The following is a 27,529-nucleotide window of genomic DNA, read 5'->3' on the forward strand; positions in this document are numbered from 1 at the left end:
AATTATTTCTGTATCTAAAATACCTAAATGTTACAAGAAACAGAATAAGCAACTAAACCGCTACAAGAATAAGCTTTTATTTAGGCAAAAAAGTAAAGTTCTATCCTTTGTACTGACCGTGGGTATGTGTCGGCCTGTATGTTCCGAAAATGTCCCACCTTGGCCATTTGAAAAGGTGGCAACCCTATACCACAGCAATGCATGGGAAACCAAGTAACAGCTTTAAAAGTTGTGAAACAATTTCTAATGGATGATATACAGAAATTAATTAAAATGCCATTCGCCAAAAGTTTCATGTCTCCACACACCTTGTGCTGCCACACAACTTTTCTTTTTTAACTAAAGCTATCATTAAGAACAGATAAAACTCCCATTTCATTACAAAGAATTATGACCAAGTCTCCAATCATAACCGCTTGCTACCTTGTCTTGAAACTGATGTGAATAGTCACTGCTTAGACTTTGTTTTTAAAATGAATTTCTTGCTATACATTACTTCAACAATGTGGATATGACTGGAGACCTCATCTGATCCTTTTTATTACAGCAGGGCAAGATTCATGGAGAACCACCATACTATAATAAGCCAATTATAGGGAGGTTATTGCTTATGAACCTCACTGTTTTAAAATTAGGCAAGCTTTATGTTGCCACATGTGGCAGTCACAACATAACTGCACTACACTTTACATATGTTGCTGCTGTTATATATTGTAATATTTCAAGTTACAACAATAAACCTGCATTTCTAGCTTCAAAATTGTAGTCCCAAATGTTGCAATCCCTTCAGTACAACCATAAGTTTGATGCGGATTCTATTCTATACTTCCCAACAGATCCTTCTCAAAATAGCTCACAGCTCCATGGGTTCTCTCCACAGCAAAACAACCTAGTGTCTCCACTCTATACATCAGTTCCTCTCTCACTTGAGAGGTCAAGGTCTCGGCTTTCCTATATCTGGCCCTCATTTTTTTATAAGACATGGGGCATGGCCTCGTCCACTCAGGGTGCATGCGAACCATTCCCTCAGCATGCCTTAACAGTACAGCTTTACAAACTCCACAACAGATGCACATTACACACACACATATGCATACACAGACTACTATAGGTAAAGACACATGCGCACACCAGTGCTGCATTCTGTACCCTTAGTAAGCAAAAGTTTTATACCTTAATGAAAACAGATAATAACAAACAATATCAGACTATGACAGTGAAAGACTGAACCTTGCATTTGATGCCTATATATAAAAGGTTATAGGACAGTATTCTCTAAAAGTTTATAATAGGATTTTCAGGAAATTATAATGGTACAGGGTTTGATTCTCACTTTTAAGGGAAATTGGCTAGACTTAAAGTACACGGGCAGCTAGCCTAGTACTCACCTATGAACCTATAACAGAACAGGCAGGTTCAAAATATACCTATGACTGCAATACTGTCCTCAAGGATTAAAATGTAGCTCTATGCTGAATATAATCACTCCACTTTGGCTATTTTTGACCATGGAGTATGAGCCATGGCACGTTACAAGTGAAAACAAATATTTTTCTTTCTGGAGACATATACATATGACTTTTCCCTATGACACAATGTCTACTTAGACAATATATTCTGGAACAGTATTGCCTTCTACATCTTCGGCAAAGTTATATGCCACTTTAATGGAAACAGAATACAATGCATCATAGTAAAATGATTGTACACATGTATCTCTATGAAGCAATATTCAAACCTTTTTGATAAATACTGGTAAAACTTTCTGGGAATTATACTTGGGGCGAAAACAGTTGCTTAGCACCACAAAAATTCAAAACATTGAAGGATAAATAAATTTACATTTAATTCTGCCTCCAATACTGTACAAAAACAAGTAGTTAAACTGGTTTCAATGTATTCTGCATCTTCTTCTAAAAGATCTGATTTATTGAATTTTCAGTGTTTCAATTTTTTTGAAGTGCTGAGCAATACTGGATTTTATTTGGCTCGTGCAAACTAAAGAGTGTTCCTGCCATGCTTTACCTTTATGTTTAATTATCTTTGGGTAGCACAATGGCACACGGGATAGCATTGCTGCCTCACAGCAAGAGGGTCTCCGGTTCATTCGATTTTTTTCTGGGGTGCCTTCTGTGTTGAGTCTGCATGTCTTCCCTGTGTTTGTGTGGGCTTCCTCCAGGTGCTTGGTTTCCTCCCACATTCCAAAGACATGCAGTAGGTGGACTGGACACTCTAAACTGGCTATAGCCTGGCTAACTCGAATGTGTAAAAATCTGTTAACCAGTTTACTGTGTAATTTAATTTAATCCTGACTTGTGCTCAGGACTAACTTTAACCTGTGGAACTTGTTTAACTTGCTTACTTATGTAATCTCTGTGAATAATCTGTTTGTAATATGTAATGCTGGTATTATGTAATGCTGTATCTGCTTACCCTTGGAGCTTTTTTCCCCGGGCCTCCGCTGAAAATGGACATGCATCCAGTCGGACTATCCCGGTCAACAAATGTAAAATAAAAAATAAAATATAAGTGTGTGTGTGCAAACAAATATATGATGTGGAAGAACTACTGTGGTAGGGCTAGCCAACCAGTGGTGCAAACTTTGGCTCTAGATGATTATCACTGTTGAAGTGACAGCTCGACCCCATGTGCAAAATGGGGAAAGGGGTTGTGGATGGATGGATCCTTGGAAACCCAGGTACAAAACACAATTAAAACTATAATTCTGCTTTACACGATTTAAATACATTCTCTGTGCTTTAATTTAATCCCCACCATTTTGGCTGCTTCTGACCACAGAGTTTGAACAGTGTTGATTTTTCCTTTTGATGCAATGACAACTCAATAAAGATGTCTTACAACTGTCTTAGCATAAGTAACATACAGACAGACAGAATTAATTATGATGGATAATGTAACAATGTGACAGCGAATAACTATGCTGCCTTGCAAATTGTACCTATGTATAAACAGTTATGCATCAAGTCCTTCTCTGAAACCCACAGGCAATGATAACAGGATAACCGGCTACAAAATGCTACAAATGTATCACTCCTAAGGAAACAGAATATAATCCAAGGTAACCAACTGTGAGACTGAAACAGCTATCCATACCCATGTCTGTGAAGCAATATCTCAAACTCCTTTGTGGATTCATGCTCAAACTTTGCACAACTATTCTTGCTTAGTCAGGTACATAATGCATCTTTGACTGCTGTTGTACCCTAGGAATTTCAATACAGCTCAATCTGATTTTGTCTACAGTTATGCAATACTGACAATGGCAAAAATGTTGTCTTGTCTGATGGAATACAAGTAATTTTAACTTCTCATGTAATGACAGCTTAGTACATGAAGTGCCATGATTACACTTCAAATTCAGAAAATTAACATTATTGTTAAGCACCTTTCAGTGTTAAGCTCTAGTCCTTCATCACAGCATAACTGTGGCCAGTCTTGGCAACCACAGAACAGCAGCAAGAAACTAAGACAGTTTTAAAATTTGTAGAACACTTCACTATGTCATACAAACACACACACACACACACACACACACACACACACACACACACACACACACACATGCAATGCAAACATTTATTCCAGCATTGAGCTCACATATTTCTTGCTTTATACGTTTTGCTCCCTCATCAGCAATTTATGCAAACTATTTGCATCATAACCAGTATAGATACTCTCTGCCAGCATCATTAGTCTCTTCAAAAATGCCTCCTCTCCATCTCATTTATTTTATTCATCAAGTAAAACAACACACACATACACACACACACTCAAACATACACACTTCTAAAACACTACCCCACCTAAAACAACCCCAAATCCAAATTTACAAATGAAAACCAATTAAAGCACAACAAAAGAAAAAAAAATAAAAATCAAGCTTTACTCTCATTGACTTCAATATAAAATAAAAAGTAAATTCAAATACTGCACACACAAAAATAAATATATACACAACACCCTAAAGACATTATCCCCTAAATCAAGTAATCACAAATTAAAATTCTTAAAACTAAAACGAAAAAAAAGTAATGGGTCTTGGGGGATGTTAAGCACTCATTTATTCCATGCCACTGTTTTTGTAATTTTTTTCACTGGTGCAAGTAGTCACACTGTATTACACTCAAAATGCATGAAGTCAACTGTAACATAGATATGGAGTTTACTTCTTTCTCCACGGTTGCGTGACTGTGTTGTTAGTATATTTAAGCTCTGGAGTGTGATGGCAGGGCTCCCACGTAAAAACAAACTCTTTGGTTATTTTAGGTGATAGCAAATGCAATAAGTTTGTTTCATTTGCAAGCACTTGAATGCAATGTTTTTTTTTAAATAATAACCACCAGTGAATTACTTCAACATATTTACTGTCAAACACAGTTCATCTGCAGCCTAAACAACCATATGACATATATGTGTGTGTGTGCGCGCGTGTACACATATATATATATATATATATATATATATATATATATATATATACATACATACATATATCTATACACACACACACATATATATAATATATATATATATATGTATGTGTGTGTTTGTGTGTGTATGTATGTGTATATATATATATATATATATATATATACACACACACACACACACATACACACACGCACATATATATATATATATATATATATATATATATTCATATACATATATATTCTTCTTTTGGCTTTTCGCGGTTAGGGGTCGCCACAGCAGATAATCTGTCCACTCATGATCAGCAGTGGAGTTTTACAATGAGGAGTTGCCAGCCCAGCGCCTAACCTTCCACAGAAGGCACATACACGCGCACACTCACACCTAGGGCCAATTTAGAGTGTCCAATCCACCTACTGAATGTCTCTGGGATGTGGGAGGAAACCCACGTGACCACAGGGAGGACATGCAGACTCCGCACAGAAGGCACCCCAGCGTGTGTGTGTATGTATATATATATATATATATATATATATATATATATATATATATATATATATATACATATATACACACACACATACACACGCATATATATATATATATATATATATATATATATATATATATATATATAAAAAATCACAACTAATTCATAAGAAAATGACATTATCAGCAAAACAGACTTAATTCTATGTAAAAAAAATATTAAAATAACTACAACTAAATTCTAAAACTAACAAATCCTCACACAATCCTCATAATACGACTAAAATACATTAATAAATAAATAAAACTACCAAAAAGTAATTACAGAGTACTTTTAGTCACTAAGAAGTGACAGTGCTGGCCAGCAAACCAGAGGAAGAACTCAAAAAAAAACAGCTTTATTTCAGCCTGCTGTGCTTGAACTCTATCCCTGATATTGTGCCAAAATTTTTCCCTGATGTGTCTTGCTATCCATTTGACGGCACTGGTTAAGTGATTTACTGGCTTTGAAAGCCATCAAAACACTTTGGTCTTTTTTTTTCTGTAACTAGTAGTACATGGAGCAGATAAAGCTCCATGCACTACAAGGAATTATGACTGGGTCTCAGATCATAACCTAGTATTATGTTTTTTCAACACAGATGGCACGATTCACATCTTAAGATTCACTCTCAAGGTGTATTTCTTGATATCCTTATCACAAACTTGAAATAATGCGGTTAGAATTAAAGACTCACTCATAATCCTCTATATTGATACTTTATTTATTTAGTTGCTTTTTCTTTACTGGAAAAGTCTGTCTGAGCACTGAACTGCCCATTTTCAGCAGAGGCCCAAGCAGAAAAGCTCCAAAACGAAGACAGAAATATATTTTTGACAGTGCAAAATAAAAAGTAAGTGAACATTATTTACAAACTATTTCAACGCATACGGTCAGCAAGCATTACTTACAAAAGACATCACATTAAGGAAATACATATTTTCAAGATAGTGCGAGTAGAATCAAAAATGCTATATTACAGCAACTTGTACAGTTGCAATCACTCTTTGAAGAAGGCAACAAGCGCAGAATTAATCTCATATGGTTTTTGACAAATGTCAACATTTACTCTATTGGGATAATATACTTACTCAGGTTATTAATACAAAGATAACAGTAACAGATTGTGAAACTATCTTAATTTTTTTTTTTTTTTTTTTTTTTTTTTTCTTACCTTTTTTGCTCTGTATCTGCAGAAGAGGGAAGCCTTTTCCGTGATAACAAAACTGCCTTGGTAAATGAAAATTGAGCAGTCATTGCTACCCCCAGCTCAACTGAAAAAAGTCTGGGAGAGGCTTCCTGTTTATTATGAGATACTTCAAGTGAAAACGAAACTGGATGCCCATGGAATCTGTTCTCTACCCGACTTTGGATGTTTTGGGGGAAAATAGTGTGAACAGATAAAGAGCTTTTTTATTAATTTTTACCTCTTACTTTTAGCTTGTTATAGTAATTTGTTTATTTTTTATATGCAGGATCTTTGCTGAGTTTATATTTAAAAATAGCAGGTGCATCTCTCCTTGTACTTTTCTTATTTTCTGTGATTTGTAGTGTACTAGGCTAAAATCACATATTTAATGCAAACAGCTTAAAAGGGTACTTACAAACATGTCATGTTCAATCAATGAATATTAATGGCACACATATGATTCATAAACAGAAGTACTGAAATGTAATGTTCATTCACTGAATATTAATGGCACACACAGGATTCATAAACAGAAGTACTGAAATGTATACACTGTCAACAAGGATTTATTTTTGTCCACTAGAAACCTTTAACAAATGAACAGGTGAACATCATTAAATTCAGAAATTTAAGGATAGGTTTCATCACAGCAAACATACTTTTTTACAACACAAAACTGTTACAGTGTTCTTATTACTGCAAAATGGACAATATGATCCAATGTAAGCATGTCTATTATGGCAAGAAGAGATGGGCGTCACTATTATATTTAACACTGCAAAAAATAACTGCTGTTTCATTATATGCACCTTTTACTATTTATTCCAAGTTTATTAAGAATGTTGAAGAAGAACGCATGACATTTTGGAGTACTTCAGTTTGGAATGTTAATAGGACTTATTTTTACTTTGGGATTACATCAAGTATGGCATTGCATTTTGCTTAACCATTTTATCTCACAGTATGAACCAATTTATCCATGATTTGCTAATTTTCTTAAGAAAATGTAATTCCATCAGCCTCATCCTGCAAAGTCCCATACTGATTTTAGTTTGGCTTCTAAATTTGCTTGGTCAGTTAGCACTTCCAAACATTTCTTCTAGGGTTAATAGATATTAATTAATTAATTAATTAATTAATTAATTAATTAATTAATTACTGGTTAGATGACAAACAGTTTCCTATTTAGAATTTTTATAATGGAATTCTGTGTCGAAAAAACAGTTGTAATCCATATTCTTTTTTATTAAATGGGTAAAAAGGTCACACTGATAAACCAATTAGTAAAAATGTCAAGAAAAACCTAGCCACGCTAGAGTTTCACTGTGTGATTGATACCTTAAACCTCCTGTAACAGAGGCCTATGGGATATACGCAAATGACCCCTTAAGTGCATCAAGTGTTTCTGCTATATGGCTTCTGAATATCTGAATGTCCATGACTTTTTACTTTTTTCTTTTTAAGTCTTTGTGGATACATTCAAGCCAATAAAGCCAAAACCCACTAGCGGTGAACACACATGTTTAGGCCTTCTTATGATCTCATTTGGTTTGGATGTTAGTTGGGATATTTTACAGACACCTTAATGGTTACGGACATCAACAGAGTGTAAAGACCCCGTGTTTCCAAAGTATAGTCAAATAGTCCACTCATGCTGTGCCATACCAGTTACTACCCTACACTCTACATATGACACTAACAAAACACCAATACATAACACCATTATGTATATGCATTTCACTGTGATTCTTACAACATGCCAACCCCTGATTACTACTTGGTATATAATTTGTGTGTCAATATTGTCTTGTGACACTCATTCTGTATATAATGTCATTAATCTACTGCCTTTGTATCATCAAGCCAACTATGATATTCACTTTGTACATATGCATTTGGTCATTCACTCTGTATATAATATCATGTACCTATGGGGTTGGCCGCTGGCTTAGACTGAAATAAATCCAATTGGATTAGAGCTCTAACTTGGTTAACAAATTCAAAATAAATAAATTAATTTGTCTTTCACCCCTCAAACATCACTCTCTCATCTGTGATTCAGATTCCAGTCACAGTCAATTATGCACTCCTTCTATCCACCCTCACCTTTATAGTAGCAAAGAGTTCTTTTCTTTCTGTCAATCCCCAAGAAGTACACTTCAGAAAAAAATTCTTCCCCTACTCTCTCAGAAGCCAGGACAGCAACACCCTATCTCTATAACATAGTACAACACCACCACAACCCAACAAAACTTGTCAACAAATTGTGTGGATCCAAACTGAAGTAAAAATCGCAGACTGCGAACAATTATAAATCCACAAGCACTTTAATCACTTCTAGCGCCTCGGTGTAATCACCTTCAAGGAACATACAGAGAGAATGCAAGCAACACCCTATATACTTCAAACCCTCTCAATAATTAACAAGCTTATATCCAATTATAAAATTATAACTGCAGAGGAGGGTGGCCTAATGGTTAAGGTTTTTGCCTTACAAACACAAAGTGCAAGGTTTGAATCTCACAAGGGATAATTGGCTAGGCTTAAAATGGCTCACAAGGGCAGTTAGCTTAGTACTAATCTATGAACCTATGAAACAATTAAAAGTTTTTTTAAAACAAACATTTCCAATTTACTTCACTATTTAGCCCCATAGGGACCAATCTGTTATATTTTAAAATATGTACAGATTCCTTGTGCAAAAGTTTTTCTTTCAATAAAACTTCATTTTCATACAAAGAATTAATCAGTTCCAAGATACTACCCTGTAACAATAAATGATCACCATTATGGTTAATTTTAAAATGTGCAAAAATATTTTTTCTTCCCTTTGATTTTTAATGTCTCTTATGTGCTCCATCAGTTTAACACAAAACATCCAAACGTTTCACCAATATAAAATAAATTGCAGGAACATTTCAACACATAAACCACCCCCTTACTATTGCATGATTATGACCCTCTAAGTGTAAATTTAACATTGTTAATAAATTCAAAAGAATTCATTACATGTAGACATACAGAACAATTCCTACATCTTGTAGTGCCTAAACACACTGGAGATTTATATATGCCTACACTTGGAAGGACAAATCTAGCATGTACCAACATGTCTTACAGATGTTTACTCTTTTCATATGATATAGAAAGATATGCAGGTAACATATTTGACAAAACTTTGTCTTTCCGTAAATAAAAAACAATAATATTTAATTACACTTACAATTTCATCACTTTTAATATTGTACATAGACACAAAATATATTTTCCCTTCTTCAGTTTGTTTGACATAAGAGCCCTGCTGTTGCCCCAGAACATTCCTTCTGGTGACCAGCTCTTTACTATTCTTTTTGATAAGCCTGCCCTCTGTCTCTCTAATAATTTCAAGAGTATTGCCTCTTCTTAAAAACATTTTAGCCAATTGGTTGATCTCCCATTGCAGACTTCTCCCACTGTTACAAATTCTCGACAGTCGTAACAATTCGCCATAAGGAAGTGACATTATCAAATGAGGGGGGTGACAAGTGGAAGCATGGAGATATTGACTCCAATCTACAAACGTTCTACGTACTCCAGAAAATATTTACTCTCAAGTACAAGGTCCAAAAAACAACCTTGTTTCCCTGTTGTTGCATCAAAAGAGAGACCAAAAGGATTATGTTGCAAATCACCAAGAAATGTACTAACCTTATTACAGCCTCCTTTGCAGATAAAAATTAAATTGTTTATATATCTGAAATAAAACTTAACATGTTCCTTTACGAACTCCTGTCTATATAGACATTTTATTTCAAAAAAAGCCATAAAAAGATTTGCATACATGGGGGCAAAAGGTGCCCCCATGGTTGTTCCTTGTTTTTGTCTATAAATCTGATTATAATGGAAAAAGTTATTCCTTAAACAGAAATCTCCCAGTTCTATTATGTAGTTAGAGAGTGGGCTGTCTCCTAAAAAATATAGTAAAGAAAAAAGACCATATTTACGTTTTATCAAGGTATACAGGCTTTTTGCATCTAAAGCTATCCAATACATTTCTGTATACCACACAACTGAGGCTCTAACTTGGTTAACAAATTCAAAATAAATAAATAAATAAATTTGTCTTTCACCCCTCAAACATCCCTCTCTCACCTGTGATTCAGATTCCAGTCACAGCCAAATATGCACTCCTTCTAACCACCCTCACCTTCATAGCAGCAAAGAGTTATTTTCTTTCTGTCAATTCCTAAGAAGTACACTTCAGAAAAAAATCTCCCCCTACTCTGTCAGAAACCAGGACAGCAATACTCTGTCTCTAGTCTATCCCACTTTTGGTCTTGCCAAAGGTGAAGAGGCCTACAGCAAAATTGCCCTGCAAATTGGAATCATCTCTCAGCAACCTACCAAAAACTCACGTTTGAGGAAAGAACTAACAGTATACCTATGAGACACATATAAAGGTATCTTGCTTACAGACAAGGAACAGACTACACCTCCCAGCTATACTCCTTCAACTAGTTCATGTATTAAGACATAAACTATAACTCCTACAGATTCTCATGAAATAACAGAGGGGCTTCCCTCTATTATAAGTAAATACATTTTACTTATGATCTGTCTTCTGTAGTAGCAGTACATAAACACCATCTGTTCCAATCAATCAAAGACAGTACCCACTCCACTACTCACCAACTCTTCATCTTCTTTACTTGCACAGCTTTCTACTACCTCTTCAATTCTCAGACCATCATTTTCTTTAATCTTTGGACTCCAAATTCACTCCTGTAAAAAAGTTTTACATACCCACATAAATAAAATAGAAGAACTTTCTGCTACTTTAATTTGACTGCACCGCCTTCTCAAGAATGGATTCATTCAGTAAGACTTTTTTTAATAAATCTGTTTGGTTTGAAAAATATCTTAGAATCCCTTGGGATGTAGCTATATTACGATCGTACTAGGAAAGGATTCTGGTTTCATCTCCTGAGTTATATGCAATCACTAACAGTTTTCTAAATTTAGAGTACTTGTCTAATTGTTATACTATTATTTTTAAGAAGCGTTTCTTTTCTGTAATGCAGACTACTTGTATTTAACATTACACCTAAGTTACCCTATGGATTACAGAAGAGTCTTCCAATACAGAACGACCTTTCGGCTCCTTGGGTAGGAAATTTGATGTTGTCACATTTATCAATGATTGTTTTGTGGTATCTACAAGCCGAGAATAAAACTTTAGGAATACATTTTCTACAAATTAATTTACATGACTTTGGTATATTTCATCACCTACTTATGTTGTGTACATTCACAGCAGTGATATTAACATCTAGTAAAGAATGACTATAGCATCTAAAGTATTTGCAAACATGAGAAGTTTTCTATAGTGGTTTGACAAAAGTGGATTAATTATTCAATGATTCAGATGAGTTGCCAGCAGTCATTAATTATTTTAATATCAGCAAAAATGTTGTGCGTCTATCTATGCATAAGCTCTCTGTTCCAGAAAACATTGTGTATGTGGTTTATATAACCTCTCAAAAATGATTAAAATAATCCAGTGCTTGAGCTCAAATTCTGGCACTGTGGATTTCTTTTTTGTTTTGACTCTAAAGATAACCACTAGTGGGGTTTTGCAGTCAGGTGTAGAGATTGTATTTTTGCTTAAGTGCACATTGTTCTCCTGTTCTGCTAATTCACAGGTATTGCTCATACCCAGTCAGCTGATAAGGTCTAATACTGAAGTAAGCTTTATGCAACAATGGTATTTTTGTTTGGACTGTAAGAAAATTATATTAGCTACTATGTATATACACTGGAAATCTAAGGCAATGGCTGAATTATATAAGCATATTTGGTATGAGTAGTATGTCAAGTACAAAAGTATATTATAGCAGTTCTTACAACTGCACCCAGTTATGTTTATGTTCATGGTTTTCTATTTTAACTTTTATCTTCAATGGCTTAATGGAGGAGTTTTAAAATAAAGGCAAACTGAAAAAAATCTAAAGACACTGGAGTATTCTTTAGTATACAACATATGCAATTATCACAACCCACTGAAATCAATAGGAAACAGTAATCTGAATATTACAAAAAAGCAGGAACAAATAGGAAAAATGGCAAGTGGGTATACTTACTGCTTGTGTAACAACTTAAATATATCATACTGTAGAATTAGGAAACTCTGTTCACGACTCATGAGTTCAATAATCATCTTGAAACTCATTCCCTAATTCCGTAATATTTAATGTATTTACAGAACAAATCTTCACATAGTTCACATACAGAAAGACAGACACACATAAAATTATATTATCAGTTCTACTAGGTCTGGATGGTCAAGATCACCCAAAGCATCAACTGGTTACAAAAACACAGGAAAAAAAGCACCTTTTACCAGAGATCAGCTCCTCCCATACTCCACACTCCCTGACTTAAATATTACATAACTCAAAATGGAGAGAGAGAGAGAGAGAAAATAAAAGTGTTAACATTTTGAATGTTACTGATAGTGTGCTAATAGAAATCACACCAGTGGTAATGTTCAATGGAAAACAACTCAACTCAAACAAGATGCAGCTCAAGAAGTATACTCAAAAAGTTGCACCCTCATCCAGTTTACACTTGACTAAGGGCAGAGAAGCCATTTATATCCAATAAATATGCACAAAAAGATAATAAATATGCTTTTGCATGTCTCTTTGCACAGATTACATATAGTTCTCAATTTGTATTCACCTACAATATAATGTATTTGTACCATTACTCTCCTGTAAGATTTATTAAGGCTTATTGTGTATATTCCACAGGCTGAGACTGAAATTGGTCAGAAGTAATAAGTGCTCCACCCCCGATCAAGTAAATAAATCAATAAATAAATACTTCCACCCTTTCCTCAATGGAAACATTTACCTAGAACTACTGAATGCAAGTTAGCTGTCCCACTTCTAAGCAATAACCTTTTGGTCAACAAACTCTAATTATTCATAGCGCAAGCAGAAAACTATAATTCAAAGTGGAAATGAATGATGATACAGGGAAGAAGCTCAAGAAATAAGGAGATTGGGATTTTGGATGCAGACTCTTAATAACAACAAAAATCATACAGAATATTATATTCATAAAATAGCAGGGAGTATTCTAAGCACTAAACCAGCATAAGAATGGAGAAAAGAGATTCTACCAATAGGGATGACTGTGGTTAGGAATACAGATGATAGACAAGAGGGGGCTTGAATTTATTGAAGAAAACTGGCAATAGAACCTAGGTATTGGGAGCAAATAACTAGAAAGGGAAAGGAAATAGAATAGGAACAGTCCAAGCATTTATTTGGACTGCAGGTTAGAGAGTGCCTTCCCTATCAAGGATTGATATCAGAGTATAGGCAAAGAGAAAAACAGGGAGGTCCTAAATGAAAGACCAGCACTGGTAGAGATTTTAATAAAATCTAGAACAGAAACTGCTGCTAGAAAAGAAATAATTAGTAGAGGATATAAGATATTGCATGATAATTATAAGAATCAATCAGAGGAGCTTAGAAAGGATTGGGAAGAGAGACTGGATAAGCAATTTACAAAGAGACAATGGGTAGATATATGTATATCTCCCAAACATGCAACAAAGTCTAGAAGATTTAGGATCTTTGCCTGAAGTGTTTACATAGGTATTTTTATACCCCAAGAAGACTCCAAAGAACTTTTCCTAAGGTGGATAGCAAATGTTGGAGGTGTGACAGACAAGAAAGAGGTGGCTTGGAACACATTTTTTGAGAGTATACTCTGTTGGAGATGCTGATTGAGCGGATTGGATTGACTGGGGAGATGACTTTTTGAGCTATGATACAGAATTAGAATTGTATAGACATATTAAAGCCTTGCTGAGTCTAGTTATTGTGGCTGCCAAAAAAAGCTAGAAAATGGAAATCGAAGTCCAGACCAACTTTACTAGAAGTAGTAAATATAGTAACGGAGATAAAACAACTGGAACTGGGATCTTTAGAAAAGGGAAGGAGCAAACTACATAGGAAAAATGGGAATTGTGGAACAATATATGCAGAGAAGGAATGAGGTTTAAGCGGCAGGATTTGAATGAGCCATATAATGCATAACTGACTGACTGGATAGATTATAAATGATGTATAACGTTTGCAACTACAGTTGTTTCAGTGGTGTCTGTGATGTATAATGTTTGCAACTAAAGTGGTGTTGTTGTTTATTTTCAATTTATATAAATATAGGATTGTCTATGTTATATGTGATAATTTAATAAAGATGTTTATTGGAAAAAAAACTCTAATTATTCTCAGAATAATCTTTGCTGGGGCAATAATCCTACAGCTGAGTTCAATGCCATCTGGTGAAGGTCGAATGAACTGTAAAATATGTGTTGTCCACAGATGTGTTGACTTATCCGACTCTCTTAGGGTAATGCTACAATTAAGTGTGAACAGCAGTGCAGATAGAACCAACTTAATAATTGAAAAAGCAGAAGGGCTAGAACCCAAGTTAACTTTACAATAACTCTTAAAAATGGAAAACAGGTATACTCAATACAACAGCTCCGGCTGCCTGAATAGTAGTTGAATGCAAACCACTGCCTAATGTCGGGCATTATTGCTTGAATAAGTTATAACATTTAGACAACAAAAAGAACAGATGGATACCTAATAAGAACAAGTGGTAGTTCAGTACACCTTACTCTCCAATTCTGTCCAGTCAGAGGTATTTTTACAACCAGCCAGCTAATACAGTCTAGTTTTCTACTAAGACTCCAATGGCAAAGTTCACCTTGCCTTCCAGCTGTGCAAAGATGAATAATGAACAGCCTAAAACAAAACGGTCAAAACTTTTTACACCATCTTAGATTTGCTTATTTGGTAACAGGTATAGCCGGCTTTAGGCACCAGCGAACCCTGTGGTCGCTGGGGGCCCCCTGTTCCCTGGGGGCCCCCAACCACAGCAAGTTATCTTATCCTGATATTTTGTTACATGTCTGTCAAACCAACAAAAGTTAGTATAACATTCTTGTATACTTAATAAACCACATGGATAATAACTCTTATTTATACCTCCTTTAAAATTCAAAGATATTTCTGATTGTAGTAACAGCGTTTTGTCAAAAAATAGGCATCAGTATTCCATTAAATAATTACCACTGACAGTGTCCCTGGCTTAGTTAAATCCTGCTGTTGGACATTTTCTCCACTAAAACTAACTAAATAGCCAGCTTTAGGTCCCTGCTATACCCATAACTGCAGCCCCCCCCCCAATCATCCGTGACTGTGTGGGGGCCCCACAATAGCTGCTGCTGGTTAGGGAAAAATGAGGAAGAAAAAAATTATTAATTTACTAATTATGCTCTTTAACCTGAACAGGGCTGTGATATGACCCTATTACGATGAAGCTGATAATAAACATGAGCAAGGTAAGCACTACAGAGATCGGCAGCCCAGAGTGACTTATCTTGGTGCAAATTTTGGATTTTAAGAAGAGCTGATACTTCTGATCATCAGGGATAGTTTTCTCTTACAGGGAGTATTATAAATACAAGCATAACACCAGGTATATAACTCCCAATTCCATTGCTTAAGAATTCAGTACAATCCCAAAAATAATAGAATAAAGGCTCAGAATCAGGACTACATTTTAAATATTACTCTAATGCACTTTAAAAGTTAGTAGAATAACACCCTTTGCATGAACACATATTTTGCACAATAAGTATTAAACTCAGATGTCTGGATTGATTGACTGTTTGTACTCCTGAATGATTTACCAGCAAATCAAACTTTTTTGTGAAGAAGAAAGCAAAAGTATGAAGAAAATCAGGGAAGGTCTGTGAAATCGGGGACATTGACAGGTATGCATTACTCCTCAATGAGGGAAATAAGTGACTTACCCCTGCTGCTGTTTGACAACTCATAAACAACAGTCGCTGATCTGGTGTGGCAGTACCAGAGTTGCACAATATATTGTTATTTGCTGAAATAACTACAAAACTAGGACTACTATGTCTTATGCTTGTGTGTGTGTAAAAACTATCATTGATTTTTTATATGTGCATGCACCCAATAATGCCAGGATACAAACATTATTCTTTTGGGTATCAGTAAAAATGTACTTAACAAGTAATAATATTTCAAAAGTAAGACATAATATATATTACAGAACATTCAGACACTTAGATCTTCAAGGAGTCTGGTGGCCCCCACTCACCAGACTGTATAAATGGATACTGGGGGCTCCCTTAATCATCCTTGACTCTGTGGGGACCCCCACAAAAGCTATTGCTGGTTGAAGAAAAATGAGGACAAAAAATGTTTCAATTTTCTGATTGAGATGTTTAACCTAAACAGTGCTGAGATATGACACTTTTAGGATAAAGCTGATAATAGCCTCCGATTTCAACCACACCCATTCTAAAACCAGCCCTGCTCAAAAGTGTGTATGTACAAAAAGCTACTGTAGGTTATGAGGATCTGGGAATTGTGTGATTACAACTTTAATTTTCATCACAGTCAAACCTTAGAGTCATTTGAAGTCATTATAGCTTGTGATTGAGCTGAGGATAGTGTGGTCATAGGTTCATAGGTTCATGGGTTAGTACTAAGCTAACTGCCCTTTCGAGCCATTTTAAGCTTAGCCAATTATCCCTTGTGAGACTCAAACCCTGCACCTTGTGTTTGTAAGGCAAATACCTTAACCATTAGGCCACCCTCCCAACCCCATGTTTATTTACTTTTCTCACAAACCTCAGAGGTGTAAAACAAAGGTTATTATAGCTTGTGTAAGGGCGGTGTACTGTTTAAGGGCAACAAATTAGGATATATTACAGAAATCATTCTCACAATCACACATATACATATACATGGGGCTGACTTTGAGGGTAAGGGGTGAGGAAGCATGTTATGTATACATATATCAGCAGTCATTTGAAATATATGGCGAAGGCAATTTAAACCTCTGCTTTCATCCTAGTCTAACACCAGGCAGATGTATAGGCAGTGACTGTCTTTTGTGGGGGGTTAGGGAAGGAGGCAGTATTCCCAGATAAGACCTATGTATTCCCACAACTGGCTTGTTAGTTTATTGTGAGCTACTATTTTGTCAGCTTTGAACATTAAGCCTTGGGCACAACTTATGTCGTCACTGAAAGAAAAAAATAAGACTGAAATTCTTTTCTTTATCATGATTTTTGTTTAGGCCACCATTGTAGTAAAATGCTGAGAAAATGCTCTAAAATGCATCCCATAATACCTATGCCTTTGGAGGCACCAGCTTAATTGAGTTGTTTCCTAAATGATTATTACTGCGCTGTTTGGTCAGGAAAGGTGTGCTGAAAGGATGCAAAGAAAACTAAAGCTGAACAGCAATAGTGAATTTCTTTCCTTAATAACAATTTGTGTTCAAAACATTATTGAATGAAAAGGTTGTGTAAAAGGAAAAAAGAACTTTGAAATGCACTTCAGAGCATATCGAACATCATGGCTTCTTGAAAACGACAAGAGTAAGGCAACATGTGAGAAAAGGAAGAAAAAAGTAATGTGCATGGTATGGGAGACCAAAAGGGGGGGGTTCAGAGGAGAGGACTGGAGGGTGTGCTGGGGGTGTTGAAACAGTAGGCCTAGTTATCATTTCATTTAAGTCCAGACCTGGACATATGATTGTAATGTATCATTGTTGCAACTAAATGCCAGTAGCTGTAAATGTCCCTTTGTTAGACAAAGACACAAACAGCAGGTGACCACCGCCGAAGGAAACCCAGAACAAACCACCACATCCAAAATAAAGAGCGGGTAATCCACCACAGACAAACTATATACTACACTTTGTTGACTTGTCTAAGTCTAACAAAGGATAGAACTAAAACTTTATTTTGACAAACAGAACTGCAGGAAACCAGACAAGTGCTTTCGGCAATTATGCCTTCTTCAGATCTGAAGAAGGCATAATTCCCGAAAGCACTTGTCCAGTTCCTGAAGTTCTGTTTGTCAAAATAAAGTTTTAGTTCTATCCTTTGTTAGACAAGTCAACAAAGAGTGTAGTTAAGGTCTGTGTGTGTGTGTGTACTACTCCTAAATGTTTGCAGCACAAACTAAAAGGTTTCTTAGGAGTTGTGGCTTTGACAGGATGATACTTATATTGGAAGTGCCTAGGGGGCCCCCAACTTGACATTTGCTGGGGGCCCCCAAAATGCTAACACCGGCCCTGGTAACAGGCATTATTGAACTCACCTGATTCCTGCATCAAAACCTCACCCAGAACGTACCTTATCAGCAACCAAGCAATAGTCTGTGCAAAGTACCAAAAATCTGTTTTACCAAACAAATACAAAGTTAAATGTGTTATACAGATGAAAATCTAACCTCAAAAAATGAACTTGAACCGAACATATAAAAACGTGAACATCTAGAAGTCGATTCATATACATGTATTCTCTAACAACATAACCAACAGCTTAGATGACGTCTTGCAAAAGTGCAGCAGTACGGTTGACAGCTAAACATTCTTAGCTATACAGAGCAAGTTGATTCAAAACTATTAGTTTGTCCAATACCTTTGCGCAGTTTCTGCAAACTGCGCTCTCTGAAAATCTGCAGCCAGACGTCGGATTTCTTCCCAGTCCGCTGCCATTGTCATACAATGAAAAGTCCAGCTATTACTCTATTTGCTTTGAATTCTAACTGTACAAGTCATGCTCAAACCCAAGAGTCACCATAAGGAAAAAAAAATACACGTCATCTTGACAGTACTATTTAACAGACGGACAGCGCAGAGGGACAAAATGCTTCGGAAAAAAACGCACATAATTACAGGCTCATGGAGATGGGGTTTAGGAGAATACCTTTCAACTGTACAGTAAAATGAAGAAGGTTCTGAGGACTGCCACCTTTTCAGCTGACAATAGTGGAACATTTTTAATGCAGATGAAATTTTGCGGGACAAGCCATAGCAATTACCGCTGCAAAGGGCCACACTTCATTTTTCTGCTAAAATAAAAGATCTATGTTTACGAATAGAGGTGTTTCTGCTGTTTCTTGTTATACTAAGGCGCTTCGGGTACAATACTTGTTTTATGTACTTATTAGAGGAAATGTATGAAATACAATTTTGTCCTAAAACGTGACAACAATTGCCGTTTTCCATGTTTTCTCAAAGGACGCCAAAGATTATATAGGGACTATCCTGCGTAACGACAGGCAGATGATAACCCTAATTTTAGGTTCCTAAGTCTACATATTCCATGCTCTTCGCTGCTCCGCACTAAAGGGGCCTGACATAGGTTTCCTGTAATTGTATTTATTTTTATAAATGGCCATAGAAAATAACATTTGTTATTAATTCATCAAAAGAACTCCGCGAAGCGAAAAAGTAGTTACGCTGTTTTTTGTTTTATCAACACATTCCATTCAGCTGCCATGGATTTAAAGGGACGGCCCTGATTTTGACACAATTTTTATATCTGTCGCTTTTAATTTATCCTAAAACTGGTGATATTGCGAGACGTGGTGAGTTGTAGGCTTCTTTTTGGTTCATAGGTTAGTACTAGGCTATCTTCCTGGGCCATTTTGAACCTAGCCAAATGTAACATCCAAGTAAGAATCAAACCCTGTAACTTGTGTCTATTAAGTAAACACCTTAACCATTATGCCAACTCCAACTTGCACCAAAAGCTACTTTTGCAGAGGCCACCCGGATTTGAACCGGAAATCTCTTGATCTGCAGTTAAATGTTCTACCACTGAGCTATACAAAAATATAATACTAATTCACATTTTCTTGATGTCCTTCGTGGTTCACTGTTGCAGTCATGACTGTAGGGTTCTTCCTGCCAGCAGCAGCCCTCGATCGGCCAGAATCCCAAAGTCTGGATTGGGCGTCAGCTGAGGTCGCTTTTATCCTGACTTCAATGCGCCAGGAAGTATAAAGACCTCAGCCGACGCCATTACCCCAGTCTTTCTTGCAGCGCCGTGCTGAGCAGTTCGCTGATGCCAGTCTGCCTATTCCTGTCTGTTTTTGGATTTACTTCCAGGATTTTTCGTTTTATAAGATAAGTACCCCATTGGGGAGGTCTTTTCCTTACTCCAGTCAGATGTCAGAAAAGTTAATAATTGTATTTCTTGTGGGAAACAAATACCTCATAGGGATTTTTCAGTCTTATTGTATTCCCTGCCTGGGGCCTGATCACGACTTTGCTAATTGTGGGTTTTGTGCTAGATTTAATCAGCGTACTATTAGGCATAGGTACAACTTTGCCTTCTACTATTTTGGTAAAAGGTTTAATTATAATATGTCTTCGGATTCTTTTCCGGCTTCTGGTGTGTTTAAGAGGCGCAAAGATAAAGACAGGCCTCCGAGGTCCAACGCAGAGGATATTACTCAGTTATTGCCAGTTGCTGGTTTGTCGGTCGTCAGTGAGGTGCCTTTGCAGCCCCTGTCATCTGCCTCTTTTTAACCAATTGCCTGTGCCAACTCCGATGTGGAGCTGATGAGGCCTTCAGAATTGCCAGGGAATGGACCTTCGGATACTACTCCCTCAGTTGGGTCCGGAGCCGGTAGGCAGGTACCGGCTTCTGAGGGAGTTTTCAGGCCTTCACAGCTTTGTGTAAATATGGATTCAGTTTTGCATTCTAAGGCTCCAGCTAAAAAGAAATAGCAAGCACAGACACCTTTTGATCAGGGTCCTAGGCCTCAAAGGTTGATGCTTAGGATGGCTGAAGATTTGTTATCTATGATCAGGGGTTCTCATCCCCCTCCTGACAAAAAGCCTAGATTACAGTCCGATTATGATTCTTCAGACCAAATTTCTGTTTCTTCTGCTTCTTCCCTTGAGCAGGATTGTTCCTTTCCTCCTTATGAGGATTCTGATGCTGAAGATTACTTTCCTTCAGCCTCTCCTCCTGAGGATTATTCTTTTAGTGAAACTTCGCATGATATGAGGGAGCATTTTCACTGGGAAGGGCAGGAATTCTCTGAAACCAAGAAAAGGCTTAGGGATTTTCTTCTTCTCCCTCAGAATAAGCCTCTTGCTATTCCCCCTGTATTGGACATTGTAGATGATGTTTTTTCAGAAGCTTCCCTCTCTCCTGATTCCTTTCCCCCTGCTCCGGTCAAACTGGATAGGTATTATAGGGTTCCAGATTCTCACAATTTTCTTTTTAAGAATCTTTCACCTGATCCGGAAACAATTTCTCAGGGCCCTAAGGGTGTTAAAGCGGCCTCTGCTAAACATCCTATTCCCTCTGACTGAGAGTCCAGGGCTTTGGAAAGATGGGGTAAAAAAGTTTATACTCCTACTACATTGTCTATTAGAGCTTTGAACTGTCAATTTCATATGCTAAAGTATCAGCAATACCTTTTGTCTGTATTTAAACAAAAGATGTCAGCTGTTTCTATTGGTGCGGATGATAAGGAGTTACAGGATTTATTGCATGCTATTGAACAAGTGGGTAAACATACCCTGCATTGTGGTTTTGATTCTTTGGAAGCTTCTTGTAGGGCTGCAACAACTGGCGCAGTTATTAGAAGACATGCTTGGTTAAAGGAACAAAGCTTGCCAGATCAGGTTAAAGCGAAACTTTTGGATGCTCCTTTGCAGCACGATGTTTTGTTTGGAGCCAAAGCTGAAGAGGTATTAAAGAAAATGGAGGACAAAGCCAAATCTATGCAGACGGTTAAGGATTTTCTACAGGTGCAACCTTCTAGATTTAGCAGGCACTGGCCAGCTAAACCTTGGTCCTTTCCAAGCTCGGACAGGCCTCAGAGAAGCAGATTCAGGCATTCCAGAGGTAGGGGACAGGCACAAACCCTTTTTAGGAATAGGCAGTGGACTGCCCCCTCTCCCAAAGGAGGTGAAGATAAGTCTCAACCCTACCGGAAACCGTCTTTATGACTCTCCCTTTCTGGTTCCAGGGGCTCCTGTCCTGGAAGCACCTTTGGGAGGAAAAATTTCTCTTTTTTATCAAAATTGAGGCCGCATAACCCGGGACAAATGGGTTCTGGACATAGTCTCAAGAGGTTACAGATTTAATTTCCACACCTTGCCAAAACCAAACGGTTGGCCAGATCTGCCAAATCATCAATGGGCAGGTTCAGTCCCTCTTAGCTATGAGGGCCATATAATTGGTACCAAATTTAGAAATAGGGCAAGGTTTTTATTCAAGACTTTTCCTGGTTCCCAGGAAGGAAAATTCGTGGAGACCAATCCTGGACCTTTCCGTACTAAACACCTTCCTAGATGTACCAAAATTCAAGATGCTCACTCTGCAGCAGCTGCAGCCTATGTTGAGCAAGAATGCTTGGATGGTGACTCCAGACAAAGGAAGCTTACCTGCATATTCCTATAAGGCGAGAGTGCAGAAGGTATCTGAGATTCAAAGCGGGCTCGAAGCATTACCAGTTCTCTGTGCTGCCCTTTGGCTGATCTACTGTGCCCAGGATCTTTACAAAGTGCCTGGCACCAGTAATGGCATTTTGCACACAGAAGGAGATTCAAATATACCCTTATCTGGACGACTGTCTTATTCAAGCGGACGACAAAGACACTCTACTTCAGCATCTAGCTTTTATGCAGCATCTTCTACAGTACCTCGGATTCACAGTGAATCTAAAAAGTCAAATCTGGTGCCCACACAGCAAATTACTTTCCCGGGTGCTCTTCTGTGTACTACAACCCAGATGGCTTCCTTGACACCAGACAGAAAAGCGCAACTGGCTTCTTCTTTCCAACACCTGGCTTCAATGACACAGCTGACTGCAAGAAAGGTTCTGCAGGCTTTAGGTTACATAGCTTCCTGCATTCTCTTAATACCATATGCAAGACTGCATATGAGGAAACTACAGTGGTACCTCAAGAGTGTGTGGTCTCAGTATTACCACAGTTTGGAAACAGTGATCACAATTTTGCCTTGTCTACAGCAAGAGTTTCTTTGGTGTGCCGAAGCCTGACTCCAGAACAAGGGGAGGCCTTTTTGTCCTCCACCAACCAACCAAGTTCTGACAACGGATGCTTCAGATTATGCCTGGGGAGCCCACATGCACAGGAGATGTCTTCAGGTTGTTTGGACAAAGGAGCAAATTCACCTGCACATAAATTTGAAGGAGATGCTCGCTGTACAGAATGCTCTGATAGTCTTCAGGGACTTTCTTCTAACAGGGCAATTGTTGATAAAGACAGACAACACTACAGTGATGTGGTACATAAACAAGCAGGGGGGCTCTCACTCTTACCCCCTGTGCAGGTTAGCCATGGCTCTGTGGTACATTGCACTGACCTGCAGAGTCCACTTACAGGCACAATTCCTGCCAGGAAAAGACAACACTCTGGCAGACACATTGAGCAGGACACTTTCGGATCCACACGAATGGATGTTGGATGTTCGGATATTCAGGATGATAGTGCAGGCATGGGGATGTCCGGATATAGATCTTTTTGCATCCCCTCAGAATCATCAACTTCCAACATTCTGCACCAGGACCTACCACAAACTAGCATGGCAAGTGGATGCCCTCTCATTCAGTTGGAAACACCTCTCAGTATATGCTTTTCCTCTTCTACGTCGGGAACTTCTGAAGATAAAACAGGACAGACCGCAAATGATTTTACTGGCTCCCAATTGTCCTCAATTCTGGTATTCCACTCTGATGAACCTAGTTCAGGAGCCTCCCTGGATTCTGCCACATCCCTCCTCTACTGTCTCAACAGGACGGCCGGATCCTGCACAGTCATGTCAAAACTCTGAATCTAGCTGCCTGGCGGATCCATGGTCTGTAAACACCTCTACTCTTTGCAAACAGGTAATGGATGTAATCCTTGAAGCTAGACGGACCAGCACTAGGAAATCTTATGCAGGTAAATGGAAAAGATTTTGCTCCTGGAATCAAGTTCAAGGTGGTGATTCTACTGTTCCGAACATTCCTCTGATTGATTTTAAAGTATCTGGCAGAGTTGTTGCATACAGACCTATATTTTTCATCTATTAAGCTTCATGCTTCTGCTATTTCTGCACATTACAATATGGATCCTCTGATTTTTTTCTCATCCTTTACTTAAACAATTTCTTAGAGGGGCTAAGAATGTTCGGCCCCCTATAAGAGCATCTGTTCCACTTGGGATCTTTATGTTTTGGAAAAATTAACCTGGTCTCCTTTTGAACCTGCAGCTTCCACGGATTTAAAATTTTTGTCTTGGAAAACTGCTGTTCTTTTAGCTATAACCTCTGCTAGAAGAATTTCGGAACTGCAAGCACTCATGGCTGTGGAACCCTTCATTATTTTCATCAGGACAGGGTATCCCTAAGGACTAATCCCACCTTTATGCCTAAGGTGGTTTCGGCAGTGGCCTTGAATCAGACTATTCATTTGCCTACTTTTTATCCTAATCCTCAAAGTGAGGAAGAAAGTCTTTTGCACTTTTTGGACGTGCACAGGCAGCTTTGTTTTTACCTGGACAGGACCAAGATATTCAGGAAATCTGACCAATTGTTTGTCGCTTATGCTCCTACTGTTCTAGGGAAAGCAATTACTAAGCAAACTATTTCTAAGTGGATTGCCCACTGCATAAAGTTCTGTTACTCTTTTCATGGCAATCCAGTTCCTGTTAATATTAGGACTCATTCTACCTGGGCTACTGCTACTTCAGCAGCCTTTCTTTGTGGGGTTCCTACCAAGGATATTTTCGAGGCTGCTACTTGGAGTTCTGTGCATACTTTTTCTAAGCATTACAACCTCCCTTTCTATTCTAAATCTAGGGCTGGTTTTGCTTCTGTGGTTTTGCAAGGTTTTGTGGCCGCTCCTTCTGTTTCTCCTCCAGCCACCCTTTCTTAGCTTTGGGACTCAACCCTACAGTCATGACTGCAACAGTGAACCACTAAGGACATAGTACAGTTGGGTACTGTTACCATAAATGTAGATGTTCGAGTGTGTTCACTGTTGCAGTCTGAGTTACCCTCCCTCCTACCCCCTCTTTTGTTTTCTCTTTGAGTATTGTCTGTTATGAGGTATTTTGGCTGCTGAGGTTTTGGGCACCTGACATCTGGGGCAAGAAAAACTGGGGTAATGGCGCCTGACGTCAGGATAAAAGCAACCTCAGTTGACACCCAATCCAGACTTTGGGATTCTGGCTGATTGAGTGCTGCTGCTGGCAGGAAGAACCCTACAGTCATGACTGCAACAGTGAACACACTCGAACATCTACATTTATGGTAAGAGTACACAACTGTACTTTCTGTTAACTTCTCAAATTAATAGTCAATACTGATATTTTAAAAGTGTCTTTGTCACCAATTATTTCTGGATTTGTCCTTGATTCTACTGAGATTTGTCCTTATTTAGTCGAGAGCTATGTGATCGTCAATTGTCTTAAGGCAGTAATATAAACCAGTTCCATGCTACATCTGCCAGTGCCTTTAAAACGACAACTTTTACAGGGATGTTCTATATTGCACCTAGTAATTATGCTCTGTGGCTAATGAGCTTTGTGTTTATCACAAAAGTTTAATGATTATTGTTTCTTAATAATGACATGCTTTATAGTTAGAGATTTTTATTTTTCAGAAAATCTGCATTAATGTGAACAATAGTATTAATCTTTCTAGGTGATTAATATGGGTGTTTAAAATGTCTTGTTGAATTTTCTCTGATTCTTGGGGTAAGACGGCTTTGGTGTTGTGTTATGTATATTTACTGAGGTTCTTCATAAAGTCAGATTTAATTATTGGTAGAAAAATTATTAAATTACAACTAAGCTTGTACAAAGATTTATTTTACTGATTGAATGAGGGTCCATGCAGCACCCTCAAATTTTATATTGTGTAAACACCGGTTTCTCTGTCGATTGTGTCAGTTAGGGCACACCTTCTTGGTTTGTGCAGATATGGATGGGGAATGGGTGATTATAACTTGACTGGCAGCCCAGTATATTAGTCAGTAAAGGACACCAAATACAGTGTGGTAGTTAACTGCTAACTGTTGAATTGTCTCCATTTCAGACCCTGCCCCAACTCAAAAACCCCATCCCAACCCTAATGATAGAACTCCATCTGTAAGACTACAATGCTGTTCCTGACGTAATCCTAAAATTCCATCATTAACCCTAAAACTTTCTCTAACCCTAAACCTGACCCCAGTCTCTGCTCCTAATCCCAAACTCCCAGGTATGTATCCCAGAGACTACCCTATCTGTGGAGCAGGCTCCCCATCCATGTGAAGTAGATTTCCTCCATAACCCAATTCAAGTGCAACTTGGACAATTGGATGGGAAACCGGAAATTCATCCCTGGTTTGGCACCTATGTCTCTAATGGACATAGGTAAGCTATAAATGGTTAATCTCCTAGGCCCATGCTTACTCTTATCAAGGGTATCAAAACTTGTCAAAGACTTGGAATGCATGGCTAGGCTTCAAAAGGCCCTTGTGGTCATTAGCCTAGTAAACACCTATGAACTTATGCCTAACCCCTGACCTAATGCTTTAGTCGCTCTTTAATTGGGTAGCAGCAACTTAGCACCCATCACCATGTCAGGGCCACTGCGGCCATTGCTTATATCCTAGTTTTCCTAGGTTTGGGCCTTTGCTCTGATTTTTAATGTTCACAGGGTGACTTATATTTAAAGCACAGAATGATCAAGGATTTGACTGGATACATGTCACACCTACATACATTTTCTAACCCATTTTTCGTGGTGAGAGTCATGCCCATAGCAAGGTGAGCAGGACAGACCAAATTTTCTCATCACCACTAACATTCCTCAGCTTATATTGCAGGATCCATAGGTGTTCACAAGCAAGCTGAGAAATAAAATCCCTCAACATGTCCCAGGATGCCCTGGGGCCTCTTTCCAGTAGATCATCCCTACTACACTTTCCAGAACATCTTCACAAGATGTCAGTTGGCTCCTTTCAACTGAAGGCACAGCTGATGTACTCCAAGAATCTCATGGATTGCCATGCTGTTCAATAACTTGAATTCTGAATGGAGAGATGATAAAATCAGCAAGCAAAGGAGAGTAGTATTGCTGGAATTGAATTCATCCTCAAGTCTTGGTGAATAACTTCACAAGATGGACCCTGTTTTCACAAAATTTCACCAAGACAATACTGATGTATAGTCTGTATGTTATGTAGCATGCATCATGGACAGAGGTATGTTAAAAATAAAAAAGACAGCTGGGTGCACAAGTCCAATCATAAAAAATTGCCTAATCATTGTAAGCACATTGATTCCAGGTCTAGAAAAATGACAGTGTAGAATACTCTAGACACAGAAATATTCCTACAATGGGGTGAGGCTAGGCTCAGGAGGAGGATAGCTCCCTATTGTAGAAGGATAGTAGTAGTATACAAAAAACACAAAAACTGACACGCTAAAAAAGATCCATA

General features: G+C 37.8%; 1 protein-coding gene across 2 annotated transcripts in view; it reads right to left on the reverse strand.

The window, feature by feature from the left end:
* The window catches only part of UFL1 (UFM1 specific ligase 1), a 911,566-nt gene extending 892,419 nt beyond the window's left edge, over positions 1–19,147 (reverse strand). Inside the window, exon 1 of one of the 2 annotated variants that reach the window (XM_044065765.1) lies at positions 18,709–19,147. In XM_044065765.1, coding sequence (XP_043921700.1) covers positions 18,709–18,791 — 83 coding nt within the window. In that variant the 5' untranslated portion in view covers positions 18,792–19,147. The remainder of the gene's footprint in view (positions 1–18,708) is intronic. The other variant, XM_044065759.1, reaches the window with a different exon arrangement.
* Between the last annotated feature and the right edge of the window lie 8,382 nt (positions 19,148–27,529).

The sequence above is a fragment of the Protopterus annectens genome, chromosome 1.part0, assembly GCF_019279795.1.
Source record: "Protopterus annectens isolate FY-2018-M chromosome 1.part0, PAN1.0, whole genome shotgun sequence".
In the NCBI taxonomy this organism is placed as follows: domain Eukaryota; kingdom Metazoa; phylum Chordata; order Ceratodontiformes; family Protopteridae; genus Protopterus; species Protopterus annectens.